The 13,548-nt window shown below is 35.0% G+C and overlaps 2 protein-coding genes across 2 annotated transcripts; both read right to left on the bottom strand.

The window, feature by feature from the left end:
• Positions 1 to 2,229: 2,229 nt before the first annotated feature.
• On the bottom strand, positions 2,230 to 4,000 carry LOC110685580. The gene is made up of 3 exons (XM_021862135.1): positions 3,815 to 4,000; positions 3,508 to 3,624; positions 2,230 to 2,898 (listed from the first exon to the last, which is right to left on the bottom strand). Exons 1-3 carry the CDS (start codon positions 3,998 to 4,000, stop codon positions 2,437 to 2,439), a joined length of 765 nt encoding a protein of 254 aa, XP_021717827.1. The 3' UTR covers positions 2,230 to 2,436.
• A 5,786-nt stretch (positions 4,001 to 9,786) lies between these two features.
• On the bottom strand, positions 9,787 to 12,522 carry LOC110685579. The gene is made up of 5 exons (XM_021862134.1): positions 12,340 to 12,522; positions 11,245 to 12,011; positions 10,717 to 11,146; positions 10,114 to 10,536; positions 9,787 to 9,993 (listed from the first exon to the last, which is right to left on the bottom strand). The coding sequence occupies exons 1-5, from the start codon at positions 12,520 to 12,522 to the stop codon at positions 9,787 to 9,789; spliced, it is 2,010 nt and encodes a 669-aa protein (XP_021717826.1).
• Positions 12,523 to 13,548: the final 1,026 nt, after the last annotated feature.

Here is a 13,548-nt window from a genome sequence, read left to right as displayed (position 1 = left end):
TTCAAGGAGAAACTAACTCCTTAGCACCACACATACTCCTCCATGCATAACTCGGGTCGTAATCACTACTAGCTTCAAGAACATCGCAGTTTTTAAAATATCTTGCTTTCAAATTTGTGTGAATAAGAGTACCAGGATTGTGATGCAATCTCCATACCTGTTTTGCAAGTAATGCCTTATTAAAGAATTTTTTATCACGAAATCCCAGCCCACCACTTGCTTTGGGACGACATAAGAGCACCCATCTTTGCCAATGCATTTTGCTAGCCGTTTATGTAGAGCCCTACCAAAACCGCGCGAACATATATAACATGAATTTCATCAATAAGACCATAAGGGAGCTTAAAAATACTCATCATATAGGTTGGAATTGCCTGAGCCACAACTTTAATCAAAACTTCCTTACCCGGCCTAGAAAGCAGTTTCTCCTTCAATCCCAACTAACAGGCCAAAACAAAAACAAAAACAACCGCTAACTAGTAATAAAAGCTCACAAAGAGACGCGTGAGACCTTGAAGACGCAAAGGAACCCAAAACAACTATGTCACCGTCTGAAACGAACCACAACTAGTCGCAAAAGCCAACGCTAGAAGACCGCCTCACCCATATCAAACCTTAAGTTAAGGGAGGAAAACCCTAGTCTTAAATTCACCTTTACCGTCTAGAAAATAATTAACAATATTCCTTTCGACGACGGCGTTAAGAATATTTTTTCTCTTCAATTCGTTAGTTAAATTGAAACTAAATCACTTGACGACACCCCGAAACCCAACGATTGTTAAGAACAAATAAACTCTCTGCAACTTCCCTTAGCTTATTTCTATACCAAGGAAAACGAAAAGAAAACAGAAATTTTTTTTTTTTTTTTAAAAAAAGACGCTGAAGAACAAGGCTCGCCGACGATGGCTAAGAAACAAGCGCCAGCGAGCAGGGAGTTAAAGATGGGGGATGGAAGGATAGTTTCAAAAGTCTTGTTTTCTTAAATTTACGCAATATTGATTAGATTGAAATTTGTTTTATCTTTTCACATTATTTTACTACAACTAGTTATTGGCCCAGGCGATGTCCCCAATCATCATAAATTTATTAGTTGGATCCAATTTACAACAAATGAGGTTCCTATCTAGTAAAATTATCACATAAATTCATTCATGCAATCTAATTCAAACATTATTGGACAAAATTTAAAAAAAAATAACGTTCTAAAAATGACTTACTTATCAGAAGAGAAAATAACCTCTAATATGCAATTTGACCTTCAACAAATCTAATATCACATGAGTAGGCAAAAAGTAATTAGCACCAATTGAAAAATACTCGACACATAAATTAAAAGCAAAATTTGCAAATTGCAATCATTTAAAGTTAGTATTTTGTAAATTGCAGCCATTTAAAAAAAATTACAAATTGCAGCTCAAAAGTTGTTATAAATTATAAATTGCAACCTAATTCAATTTTTTCATCGGTTTGCGTGTAGAAAAATGTTCGGTTAAGATTTTAGTGTCTAAATTGAGCTCAAAATTGGCAAAAAAAAAAAAAAACCGTAAGTGCCTCGTTTTTAAAGCAAAAAATAGTTGCTTAAAAGTCAATACATTTTTGTTATCACTACAAGAAAAAGGGTAATTAGCGACGGCCAAAGTAGTCGCAAATCCGTTGCAAAAATGGATTTGCGACGGATTTGCAACCACTTTGGTTCGTTGCCAAACACCTCGTCGCAAATCCATTTTTGCGACTAATTTTTGAACAGTCGCAAATTTAGCGACAGATTTGCAACGCCTTTGCAACTACCATTTAGAGACTAACTTTCAAATTTTAGCAACTAAATTATTTTCCGTCGTAATATATTTGCGACGGATTAGCAACTACAGAGATCAATGTTTTAAGACTACTTTTGCGACGAATTAGCGACTGCAAGACCAAATTTTTGCGACTACGAGACTAAACTTTTGCGACTACGAAGACTAGTTTTATTGTGACGGATTTGTGACTACTGAGACTAATGTTTTTTGCGACGGATTAGCAACTACATACGAGACCAAATTTTTGCGACTAAAAAACTAATTATTTGTGACAGATTAGCGACTACTGAGACTAATGATTTTGCAACTAACCAATTAGTCTCTAAACCAAATTTGCAGTCGCTAAATATTTGCGACTAACTATCAATATTTGAGACCATAATTAAGCGACGACCAATGTTAATCACAAAACAAAAAAGGTACCCACGCATAAATTCAAATAACCAAAATGTTAATTTTATTCAAATATCCAAAATATCAATCAATTTTGTATCAATGTATTAAAAAACAATATTTAACTCATATGACTAATTGTTCCAAAAGTCACCTCTCATATAAAAAAAAGCTACTTCAAACAAGATTTAATGAGAATGTAAAAGACCAGTTGTTCATAAAATTACCACCAAGAAAATAAAAATCACTTAGTTGTATCATGAGAGCGGGTGACTACAGGCATAGGAGGCTTATAAGGACGGTAAACTTGTTTTACAAGTGATGCCATTTCCTGCAATGTTTTTTGCATAGCTAATTTTTCCTTCTTCCATGTAGCTTTTTCGATCTCATGATTTTCGACGAATTCCTTAGCACATTTTAAGCTCTCTGCCGCTATTTTTTGGCTTTCTTCTACCTTGTTATGGTTTTCTTCCGCCATCTTCTTTAGTTCTTCAACTTGAGAACTTAATTGAGAAATCATGGAAGGAGTGGAAGATGATGCAGTAGATTGAGAAGTAGGATCACTCTTGTAATACATATGTGAAGCACTCCCTAAACCGTAGAATTTTCCTTTCTTTTGCCCACCTACAACCTCCAAGTAGACTTTGTCGGGGTTTATCTCAATTCCTTTGTTCTTATATTCCTCAAGTTTTTCCATATATTCTCCCTGCATTAAGATATGTATTAGTAACTATGATCTCAAATGTTAAAACTTAAATAAACTAAATACATTTAAAAAAAAACAACTATAATAAAAATACAAGCAATGACTCGGGACATCGTCCGGGATAAAAACTTGTTTGGACTTCTAAAACACAATTTAATTTAATTGTTATCTTATAGTCTTTCATTTTGGACATCAGATCAGTACATAGCAGTAAAAACTTGCCTTTAGATACCATCTGATTTATTTAGGTACCATCTGAGTTTGGTTACAAAGTGAAAATTTAGGTGATGGTCTAAGCAAATGGTATTGATGGCAGTGAGGGTCCAAGCAGTTATTAGTAAAATAATTTATGTAAGTAGTTATTAGTAAAAATTTCGACAGAGTCTCCTTTGTAAATTGAAGAATTCCTTCCTATAGGGTATGGCTTCAAAATAAACTTGTTTCAATTCACATTATGCCATACCACATTAATCATATGATTAATGCCGGCAAATCATTCTCATCCTCCAACTCAATCACACAAACAAATAAACAATCCATTATATCTCCAAACATTAACTACCATATATCTTTTTGTAATCTTAGAAAAATATAGAAGTATACTCATACCATGACTTTTTGAGACTTGTCACCCATCAGTTCAACTTCATCATTGCCCACACAAACAGAATGAGTGCTCTCATAGACTTCAGCAGCAGTTGGTAAAATTTTATCCTTTTTCTTTGCCTTGTATTAGAAGAAGTCGTTAGCACTTAAATAAAACAACAAAAAATAGGAGGACATAGACTACATAGCAATTGTAATAAAGACCAGTTATAGTCATCTATATTAGTGGCTAAAAAGTTTCTACTTGCTTCAATCTTATATTAAAAATCATAAGTTTGCTGCTAAAATCATACACTTACCATTTTTTAACCACTTGAGGAGTAGATACGCTACCTTGGCGATGGCCAGGGTCAAACTTCTCCTCTAATGTTTGGCCAGATAACCGATTATCTCTTGCTTGGTTAGAACGTTTCACAAAATCAGGATGCTTACGCTTATTTATGAATTCAGCTCGAACAGTGTCTGTCATGAAACTAACTTGCTTATGGAGAGCCATTTTGAAAACTTGGTTCAATATTCATCTTTTTGTTGACTGCATTGTGTTGTAATTACATCTTCCTTTGGTTGAGTGCATAGTGAGGTTTTGTGTTAGTTGAGATGAGCTCTACAAGAGGGGGAGGTGAATTGTAGATGAGTTCCTAATGACTACTTTTGCAAATATAAAACAGAATAAAATAGGAACTTGTAAAGCACACAGTATTTTACGAGGAAACCTTCTAGTGCCCAACTAGAAGTAAAACCTCGACCCTACCTTAGGGATTTCAAACACAAACACTTCCACTATAATAGGGCAAACACCAAGTTACAACCTATTATAATTAAGTCTCTACTCACAAGTTCCTAACTGAACTTGCTACAGAACATGACACTGTTCTACCCAGTCTAAGTCCCACACTCAGACTCTCTCGTACTCCCTAAGTACAGATCTTTCCCTTTCTCACCAGAAGCTCTCTCTGTGTGCAATGATAATAAAAATAATCTCACCCAAATAATCCCAAACCAAATACAAGTATTAACACCTAGTATATGATAGGCAAGCTATGCATGAAACCCGAAACTAATATGACAAGATTATAAGCTTGGCAAACTTACACAATTAAAGCTCTGTAATTCTTCACGCATAAACTCACAAAAAAACTAAACTCCTATTATTCTCTACTATTTATACAAGTATTACTTGTATAGAAAGTAGGTTTTCATAAAGATAAATAAGTAAAACTTAACTTATCTTAAAACACGGTTTTTAAGTAAATCCTTTGAAGAAAATCTTTTCAGAAAAATAAGATAGAAATATTAAGTTAAAAAGTATAATATCTTTTTAACAAACTGATTTTAAGAAATAAACATTTAAAGAAAATCTTTTTCGATTTCTATCTTTTATCTTTTCCGATTTTAATTTATTTTCCAAGCTAACTTGTCACGCTTCTAATAAATTTCATGCATATCCTACTTAACATATTTAACAATGAATCTAGAAGATAAAATCTTAACTAAAACATTGATGTGCTGCGCTCTTGTTCTGGTAGGTTTACTTGGGCTCCACGCTTACTAAGTTCCTCCAAAAATCTTAGCCAGCCATCTTCAAGTTCCTGTGAAGGAACGTTCCTGTTAGGGAACTCAGTTCCTGTGAGGGAACTCTACTTCTATTTTGAATAACTTTCTTGATAAAGAACTCCTTCAAGTCTTCTTAGCTTCAGCTACTTCTTCCATCTCCAAGATCAATTTCACCTAAACTAAACAAACACTTGAAAAGCCTTTATGAGAAGTGTTTGCTGTAACTTAAGTTCCTCATCATCAAAACCTTTAATCATTAACAGTTTCCCCCTTTTTGATGATGACAAACTTAAGCAAACTCTTGAGAAAGTTAAAACAAAATAAAAGGTCGTATTTTTGTATTTTTAAATTATTAACATAAAATAAACACACAACTGAATAAAACAAAAACCAATAGCAAAAAAAAAAACAAAAATAACTGAGACAGAAAGTAAACTAAACTATTAGCATCATATCAGAAGAAAGTTATGATACTTTCTCAACTGGAACCCAAAACAACTTCAGCCTCCATGTTTGCTTCTTCATTTCCCCCTTTTGGCATTATCAAAAAGTCCTGCTTTTTCAAGTTTATTAAACATCTACTTACAGCCCCACAAGCAATTCATCGAGTGTGGGAAACTAAAGGTAGCGCTGCTAAACAACCTCAAGTAAGATCTACTTTTCAGCATAAGTGTTCAAAATACACATTAACACACAAGTATAGGCAGAGTTCCAACTTTTCATTCAAAAACCAAAATATTTATCATCCAGGTGAACAATTTAAAAATTTACAACCAAAATTAATTGTTCAAAAATTAAAAACATAAGTTAAAATTGTTCATAACTAAGACAGTGAAAATAGGCTAGGTTGAATATGAAATAGGGCAGGCTAGGTTTCAAGGAACTCCATAATCTTCTTGAAGTCCTCCTTTGTCTGATGTGCAGAGGCCTCCAACCTTTCTTCAATACCCTTGAGTTTCACCAGGAACTCCTCCTTCTATTCCTGTAGAGCCTTGTTAAGTTCTTGCTCATGAAACTCCTTCTGTTCTTGAAGGTCCTTGGTCTGTTTTAGCATCAACCTCTTGAGTTCCTTCAACTCCTTCCCTTGCTCCTGTACCAACTTTTCCAAAGTCAGCACCTACAGCTTTCCAGCCGAGTCCTTCATTCGACCCTCAACCCTTTCTATTTTGTCACGTAGTTCAGCAACTTGCCCACTGAGGATATATTCCTCAACATCCAACTCCAGTGGCTGTTCCATACTAGTTTGAGGAACACCACTGGCAGAAATCCTCCTGCTCTTCCTCACAGGCTGTTCAGACAAAGCCTTTTCCTTCCTCTTCCCTGTCACTTTCTCTTTCTTTTTCTCTCCCTTCTCCAATCTTTGAATTTTTCCTTGTATCACTTCCAAACTTAACCCAGCCAAGGTTTCTTCATTAATCACATTTTCTGGCTTTTCATTCAAGGCTCCATATTTACCCTTCAGAACTACTCCAACATTTTCAAATATAATGGACAAAATGGCACCATACCCTACAGTGTGCTAAGTGCTGGTACATTAAAGAAGGAAAATTGACCTTAATTTTCTTATAAATACAGAAAATCACTGCCATATCCAACAGGCATGCTTCCCCCTTTTTAGCAGTTCTGAGCAGAATTGTCTTCTTTACCAAATTGAACAGTAGCTTGTTTAAGGGACTAAGATCATTATGACTCATGACCTTCTTCCCTCTCTGGCCACCTAGGGCTTCAACAATATCACCAGTCAAATAGCTACCTACATTGACATTTCCCTTTCCCTTAACATAGGTGTCATACCCTTCAGTAGGAGTTTTCAAAATTTTACCTAGGGTTTCAATGTTCAATTCAATTTTAACCCCATTGACCATACTTGAAATTGTACCTAATTTTGCTTGAAAATTTTGGCAAAATTTAGTCATAGCTACAGGGGACATATAGTTTGCTGAGACTCTTGACAACAAAAATTCCCAACCTTGAAACTTAATTAAATCAAGAAATTCTAGAAATCTTGCTTTCCTACACCAGACAACATCAATGCGATGACCAACTACATACCTTCCAGCCTGTGACTCAAGTTCCGCTTGATCAGTCACTTCCTCTTCTTCCTCTTCCTTTTCAGACTCTTCCTTTTCTGAATCATTTTCCTCATCTTTATCTTCTTCTACTTCCTCGCTCATCTCTTCTTCTTCTTTGTTCTCCTCTGTTGTCTCTTCTGGGTTTTTCCCTTGATCAAATTCGTCAACTTCCTCAATTTGCTCTTCAAGAGACTTTACAATTTGTTTTCTTTCCTTCCATTCTTTTAGTCTTTGGAGAACGTTTGAGACAGAGGAATCCCCTTGATCGATTTTACTCTCTGCTTCTTTTGGTTTTGGAGGAGATTGTCTAGGGTTTTCGGAAATTTAATTTGAGGTGGAGGAAGATTTTTAGTTTACCATGGCTAAGGGATATGTTTCTTCTTGGATTGTGTTTTCAGAGTGTTGAGATTCTTCTGAGGAGATAAATTCAGCAATGATCACCATTGATGCTTTAGGAAGGGTTTTAAAAGGTCTTAAAAATTTTACTGGAAAGGGATTAAATTGATGTGACAGTGAGGTGAAAGAAGTGGGTGACAATTTGCTTTTATAATAAATGAAGCGGTGTGAGGGAATTTAGGAAGTTTTCACTGTTCAGTCATTAATTGAACAAATTCAATTAATTTTTTTTTTCAAATTTTAAAATACTGGATGAATCTTTCAAAAACTTTAAATTTCCAAATTCAATTAATCTTGAATGAAGTTTCTATAAAACACAATTGGAACACGCTTTCTAAATATGTGCAATATACAAATTTAATAACTTATACCGTTGAGCAATTTAATGAACTTACCTTTGGTAGTTAACAACGGTGACACTTTAGTTATGTTTATCACACCAAGTCTGTGGTAGAAGTTCTTTTTGCTCTATTTACAATATTTTTGACTTTGCCATATCTTGGAACTTCAGAGGCTAGTACTTCAGCTTGATCATCCCAAGTTCCAGTCTCAATTTCTCAAATCTTTCTCTGTTCAAGGGCTTGGTTAGAATATCTGCAATTTGATTTTCAGTTTGACAAAATTCTAACTTAATATTCCCTTGCTCCACATTATCTTTTAGAAAGTGATGCCTAATGTGGATATGTTTCACCTTTGAGTGTTGAACTAGATCTTTAGAAATACATATAGCACTTGTATTATCACAGTAAATAGGTACACATTTAAAAATAATACCAAAATCTCTGACTTGTTGTTTTATCCATAGAGCTTGTGAACAACATGCTGCTGCAGCTACATATTCATCTTCTGCTGTAGACAAAGCAACTGTGTTTTGCTTCTTGGAACCCCAAGAAACTAAACAAGGTCCTAAAAATTGTACCATACCTGAAGTACTTTTTCTATTTACTAAATCACCTGCATAGTCAGCATCAGTAAAACTATTTAAATTAAAAGAATCACTTCTAGGATAGAAGAGACTCAAATCATCAGTTCCTTTCAAGTATCTAAGGATTCTTTTTACTGCTGTCAGGTGAGACTCCTTTGGATTTGCTTGGAACCTGGCACACAGACCTACACTAAAAGATATGTCAGGTCTACTAGCTGTTAAGTAAAGTAGTGAGCCTATCATACCTCGATACATAGATTGATCAATGCAAGTTCCAGATGGATCTTCATCCAATCTAGTAGCAATTCCCATAGGAGTATTGTTGGTTTTGGCATTTTCCAACTTGTATTTCTTGATCAGTTCCTTAATATATTTTTGCTGATGAATCATAATTCCCTCTTCAGTTTGCTTAATTTGCAAACCAAGAAAGAAATTTAATTCTCCAGTCATGCTCATTTCAAATTCTCCACTCATAAGGTCAGCAAAATACTTGCATAAAGATTTGTTAGTTGCACCAAATAAAATATCATCAACATAAATTTGTACAACTAAGATATCAGTTCCATTTGACTTTAAAAACAATGTTTTATCAATTTTACCACGTTTAAAACCATTAGCCAAAAGGAACTTAGATAATCTTTCATACCATGCTCTAGGAGCTTGCTTTAACCCATCAAGAGCCTTGTCAAGCTTATAGACATGGTTTGGGAACTCTGGATTTTCAAATCCAGGAGTCTGTTCCACATAGACTTCCTCATTTAAGTATCCATTTAAGAATGCACATTTGACATCCATCTAGTACAGCCTAAATCCCATATAAGCAGCAAAAGCAATAAGTAAACGAATAGCCTCTAACCTGGCTACAGGTGCAAATGTTTCTTCATAGTCTATTCCTTCTTGCTGGTTGAAACCTTGTACAACTAGTCTTGCTTTGTTCCTGACAATAATACCATGTTCATCTAGTTTGTTTCTGAATACCCATTTTAGTCCAATGGACTTCTTGTCTTTTGGTCTATGTTCCAGATGCCAAACTTTATTTCTTTCAAATTCATTTAGTTCAGCTTGCATAGCATTAATCCAGTCAGCGTCAGTTAAAGCCTCAACATAATTTTTAGGTTCCATGGAAGAAAGGAAAGCATTGAATGCACAGAAGTTCCTAAGCTGAGATCTTGTTTGAGTTCCTTTTGTGATATCATTCATGATTGCATCAACTGGATGAGATTTTTGATGTTTCCAGGGCCTTGGAGTGAAATCTTTGATTGGATACAACCTCTCTACATTATTGTTGACTGGTTCTTCTGTAGGAACTTGATTCTGGTTCTCAGGTTAAACTTCTTAAGGAGTTTCCATATTTTGGCCTTCATTATGATTTTCAATCTGTTCTCGAAGTGGAGTTCCTGGTGCATTCTCCAACTCTGGTTCAGCATTTGCTTCAGGATTTGTTACTTCTGCAATTTCAACTTGCTGCTTCTGCAGTGATGCTGGTTCCTCATCTGGATTCTGCGTACGCACAAGTCCAATCTCGAAATCATCATCACAATCCTGTACATCAACCAAATTTTCAGTCTCATCAAATATAATATGTACAGACTCCTCAACACACATTGTTCTTTTATTATACACTCTGTAAGCTTTGCTATTTGAGGCATATCTTAGGAATACTGCCTCATCACTACGTTCATCAAACTTTCCCAAGTTTCTTTTACCATTATTGTGAACAAAACATTTGCAACCAAAAGATCTAAAGTAAGAAATATTAGGTTTTTTCCCTTTCATAAGTTCATATGGAGTTTTGTTAGTGATGGCCCTAACAGATACTCTGTTGAGTATATAACATGCTGTGTTCACTGCCTCAGCCCAGAAGTTCCTAGGCAGCCTGCTTGATATCAACATTGTCCTTGCCATGTCTTCAAGACTCCTATTCTTGCGTTCCACCACTCCATTTTGTTGTGGAGTTCTTGGGGCAGAGAAATTGTGATCCATGCCATACTCAGTACATAATTCATCAAATTTAGAATTCTCAAATTCTGTTCCATGGTCTGATCTAAGATCTATCAAATGATTCCCTGTTCTTCTCTGTTCTTTCTTTACAAAAGCAACAAACTCATCAAACGTTTCATCCTTGCTTACAAGAAATAAAACCCAAGTGAACCTTAAAAAATCATCGACAATAACCATTACATATTTCTTACCACTTCTACTTTGGATTCTCATTGGACCACAGAAATCCATATGAATGAGTTCCAAAGGCCTTTTGGTACTTACCATCTTTTTGGACTTGAAAGAAATTCGGGTCTGTTTACCTTTAGCACAAGCTTCACACACTTTGTCATACAAGAACTTAATGCAAGGGAGTCCTTCCACTAAGTTCTTAGATCTTAGTTTATCAAGTAAAGAAAAGCTTGCATGGCCAAATCTTCTGTGCCATAAAAGAGGATCATCCTCAATAACACTAAGACATGTTAAACTACTCTTAGGAACCTCATTAAGATCCACAACATATGTGTTCCCTTTCCGAGTTCCCTCTAAAATAATGTTCCCAGTGTCATTGTGGATGATTCTACACTTATTTGAAGTAAAGCTGACATAATTACCTTTGTCACAGAACTGTGAAATACTCAACAAATTGTGTTTGAGGCCCTCGAGTAAAAATACATTATCAATGGCATGGGAACGTGACCTTCCTATCTTTCCACTAGCAATTATAATTCCACATTCAAGAGTATGTTATTTTGTTTTAAGTTCTCTAAAGTTTCTTTTAAAATTTTATTATCATCAAACAGACTGAAGAACCTGTATTGAATATCAAACTTCATGTTATCGACCCATTCACTGTTTTCTTTGTAAGTTACTAAAGCTTTATCACTTATCTGTTTGGATCTATGTAATTCCTTTAAATCTTCTTGAATTTCTAAAACAGTATTTATTAGATTCTCTTTAGACAGATGTTTTAATTGATTGTAAGAGAACCATAGCTCAGACTCAAGCTCCTTTAGTTTGGCAGCTTCATCAGTTTTTGCCATTAGACATAAATGAGCGGTTTCTTCTGATGGTTGGTCCTCCTCTTCTTCTTCTGAATCTGTATCTCCCCAAGCAGCCAGCATGGCTTTCTTAACGTTGTCCTTGGTGAAGTAAGGCTTATAGACTCTTGAATCTTTGGATTGCTCCTTGCCTTTAGTCTTTCCTTTCTCTCCATCCTGAACAGGACGATCTTTGATAAAATGATCCTTTGATCCACACTTGAAACACGTTGTGTTTCTGGAACTTGTGTACTTCTTGTTCCTGTCAAACTTCCTATTGTTCATCATCTTCTTAAACCTCCTAACTAGCATAGCCATCTCTTCCTCATCAACTTCTGATTCTTCTGAGTTTTGAGCCTTGAGTGCAAGACTTTTACTTCTGAAACTTTCAGTATTGGAACTCAGGTGAAGTTCATGAGTCATCAATGATCCAGCTAGTTGTTCCATATTAAACTTGGTGAAGTCCTTAGCTTCCTGCATAGCAGTAACCTTGGATCTCCAGCGTTCATCCTGTGGTAGGCTTCTTAAGATCTTCCTTGCCTGTTATAGGAATATGTCTGCCAAGGGAGTTCAGTTCATTAATAGTATCATTGAATCTAGTAAACATCTCTTCTATGGTTTCTTTAGATTGCATTTCAAACCTTTCATACCTAGACATCAATAAATCTATCTTAGAACGTTTTACCTCGTTAGTACCTTCATGAGTTACCTGTAGCAAATCCCAAATCTGTTTGGAAGACTTGCATCCCATGATACGATTATGTTCATGGGGTCCAAGTCCATAGTGCATATACTTTATAGCTAAATAATTCATTTCAAGTTTCTGATAATCTTCTTTATCATAATCAGAAATGGGTTTAGAAACTACCTCATGTTTGTCATTGGTTTGAGTTATTTCAAAATCACCAGTTTCAATTACACGCCAAACCTGGTAATTTTCAGCCTTGATGAATATCTCCATCCTGTTCTTCCAGTAGGCATAAAACTTACCATTGAACATAGGTGGACGTTGGGTAAAGTACCCTTCTTCATGTTTCTCCTTGAAATTCATCTCTCCAGGAACTTACTCAGCAAAGTTGTCTTCTTGCACGTGAGAACAGTGCTCTGATACCAATTGTTAGTTGAGATGAACTCTACAAGAGGGGGGGTGAATTATAGATGAGTTCCTAATGACTACTTTTGCAAATATAAAACAGAATAAAATAGGAACTTGTAAAGCACACAGTGTTTTACGAGGAAACCTTCTAGTGCCCAACTAGAAGTAAAACCTCGACCCTACCTTAGGGATTTCAAACACAAACACTTCCACTATAATAGGGCAAACACCAAGTTACAACCTATTATAATTAAGTCTCTACTCACAAGTTCTTAACTGAACTTGCTACAGAACATGACACTATTCTACCCAGTCTAAGTCCCACACTCAGACTCTCTCGTACTCCCTAAGTACAGATCTTTCCCTTTCTCACCAGAAGCTCACTCTGTGTGCAATGATAATAAAAATAATCTCACCCAAATAATCCCAAACCAAATACAAGTATTAACACCTAGTATATGATAGGCAAGCTATGCATGAAACCCGAAACTAATATGACAAGATTATAAGCTTGGCAAACTTATACAATTAAAGCTCTGTAATTCTTCACGCATAAACTCACAAAAAAAACTAAACTCCTATTATTCTCTACTATTTATACAAGTATTACTTGTATAGAAAGTAGGTTTTCATAAAGATAAATAAGTAAAACTTAACTTATCTTAAAACACGATTTTTAAGTAAATCCTTTGAAGAAAATCTTTTCAGAAAAATTAGATAGAAATATTAAGTTAAAAAGCATAATATCTTTTTAACAAACTGATTTTAAGAAATAAACATTTAAAGAAAATCTTTTTTGATTTCTATCTTTTATCTTTTATCTTTTCCGATTTTAATTTATTTGCCAAGCTAACTTGTCACGCTTCTAATAAATTTCATGCATATCCTACTTAACATATTTAACAATGAATCTAGAAGATAAAATCTTAACTAAAACATTGATGTGCTGCGCTCTTGTTCTGGTAGGTTTACTTGGGCTCC

The sequence above is a fragment of the Chenopodium quinoa genome, unplaced genomic scaffold (genome assembly GCF_001683475.1).
Source record: "Chenopodium quinoa cultivar QQ74 unplaced genomic scaffold, ASM168347v1, whole genome shotgun sequence".
Classification (NCBI taxonomy): Eukaryota; Viridiplantae; Streptophyta; class Magnoliopsida; order Caryophyllales; family Amaranthaceae; genus Chenopodium; species Chenopodium quinoa.
The sequence above is the reverse complement of the archived record's forward strand: the minus strand, read 5'-3'. Positions and strand labels throughout refer to the sequence as shown.

Coding starts and splice junctions, on each gene's coding strand:
- LOC110685580 (XM_021862135.1), bottom strand. CDS start 4,000: ATGGCTCTCCATAAGCAAGTTAGTTTCATGACAGACACTGTTCGAGCT. Junction 3,625..3,814: donor GCGTATCTACTCCTCAAGTG/GTTAAAAAATGG, acceptor TTCTAATACAAG/GCAAAGAAAAAGGATAAAAT. Junction 2,899..3,507: donor ACAAGTCTCAAAAAGTCATG/GTATGAGTATAC, acceptor ATCTTAATGCAG/GGAGAATATATGGAAAAACT.
- LOC110685579 (XM_021862134.1), bottom strand. CDS start 12,522: ATGAATTTCAAGGAGAAACATGAAGAAGGGTACTTTACCCAACGTCCA. Junction 10,537..10,716: donor CTTTCAAGTCCAAAAAGATG/GTAAGTACCAAA, acceptor GCTTTTGTAAAG/AAAGAACAGAGAAGAACAGG. Junction 9,994..10,113: donor ATGAACGTAGTGATGAGGCA/GTATTCCTAAGA, acceptor GTTGATGTACAG/GATTGTGATGATGATTTCGA.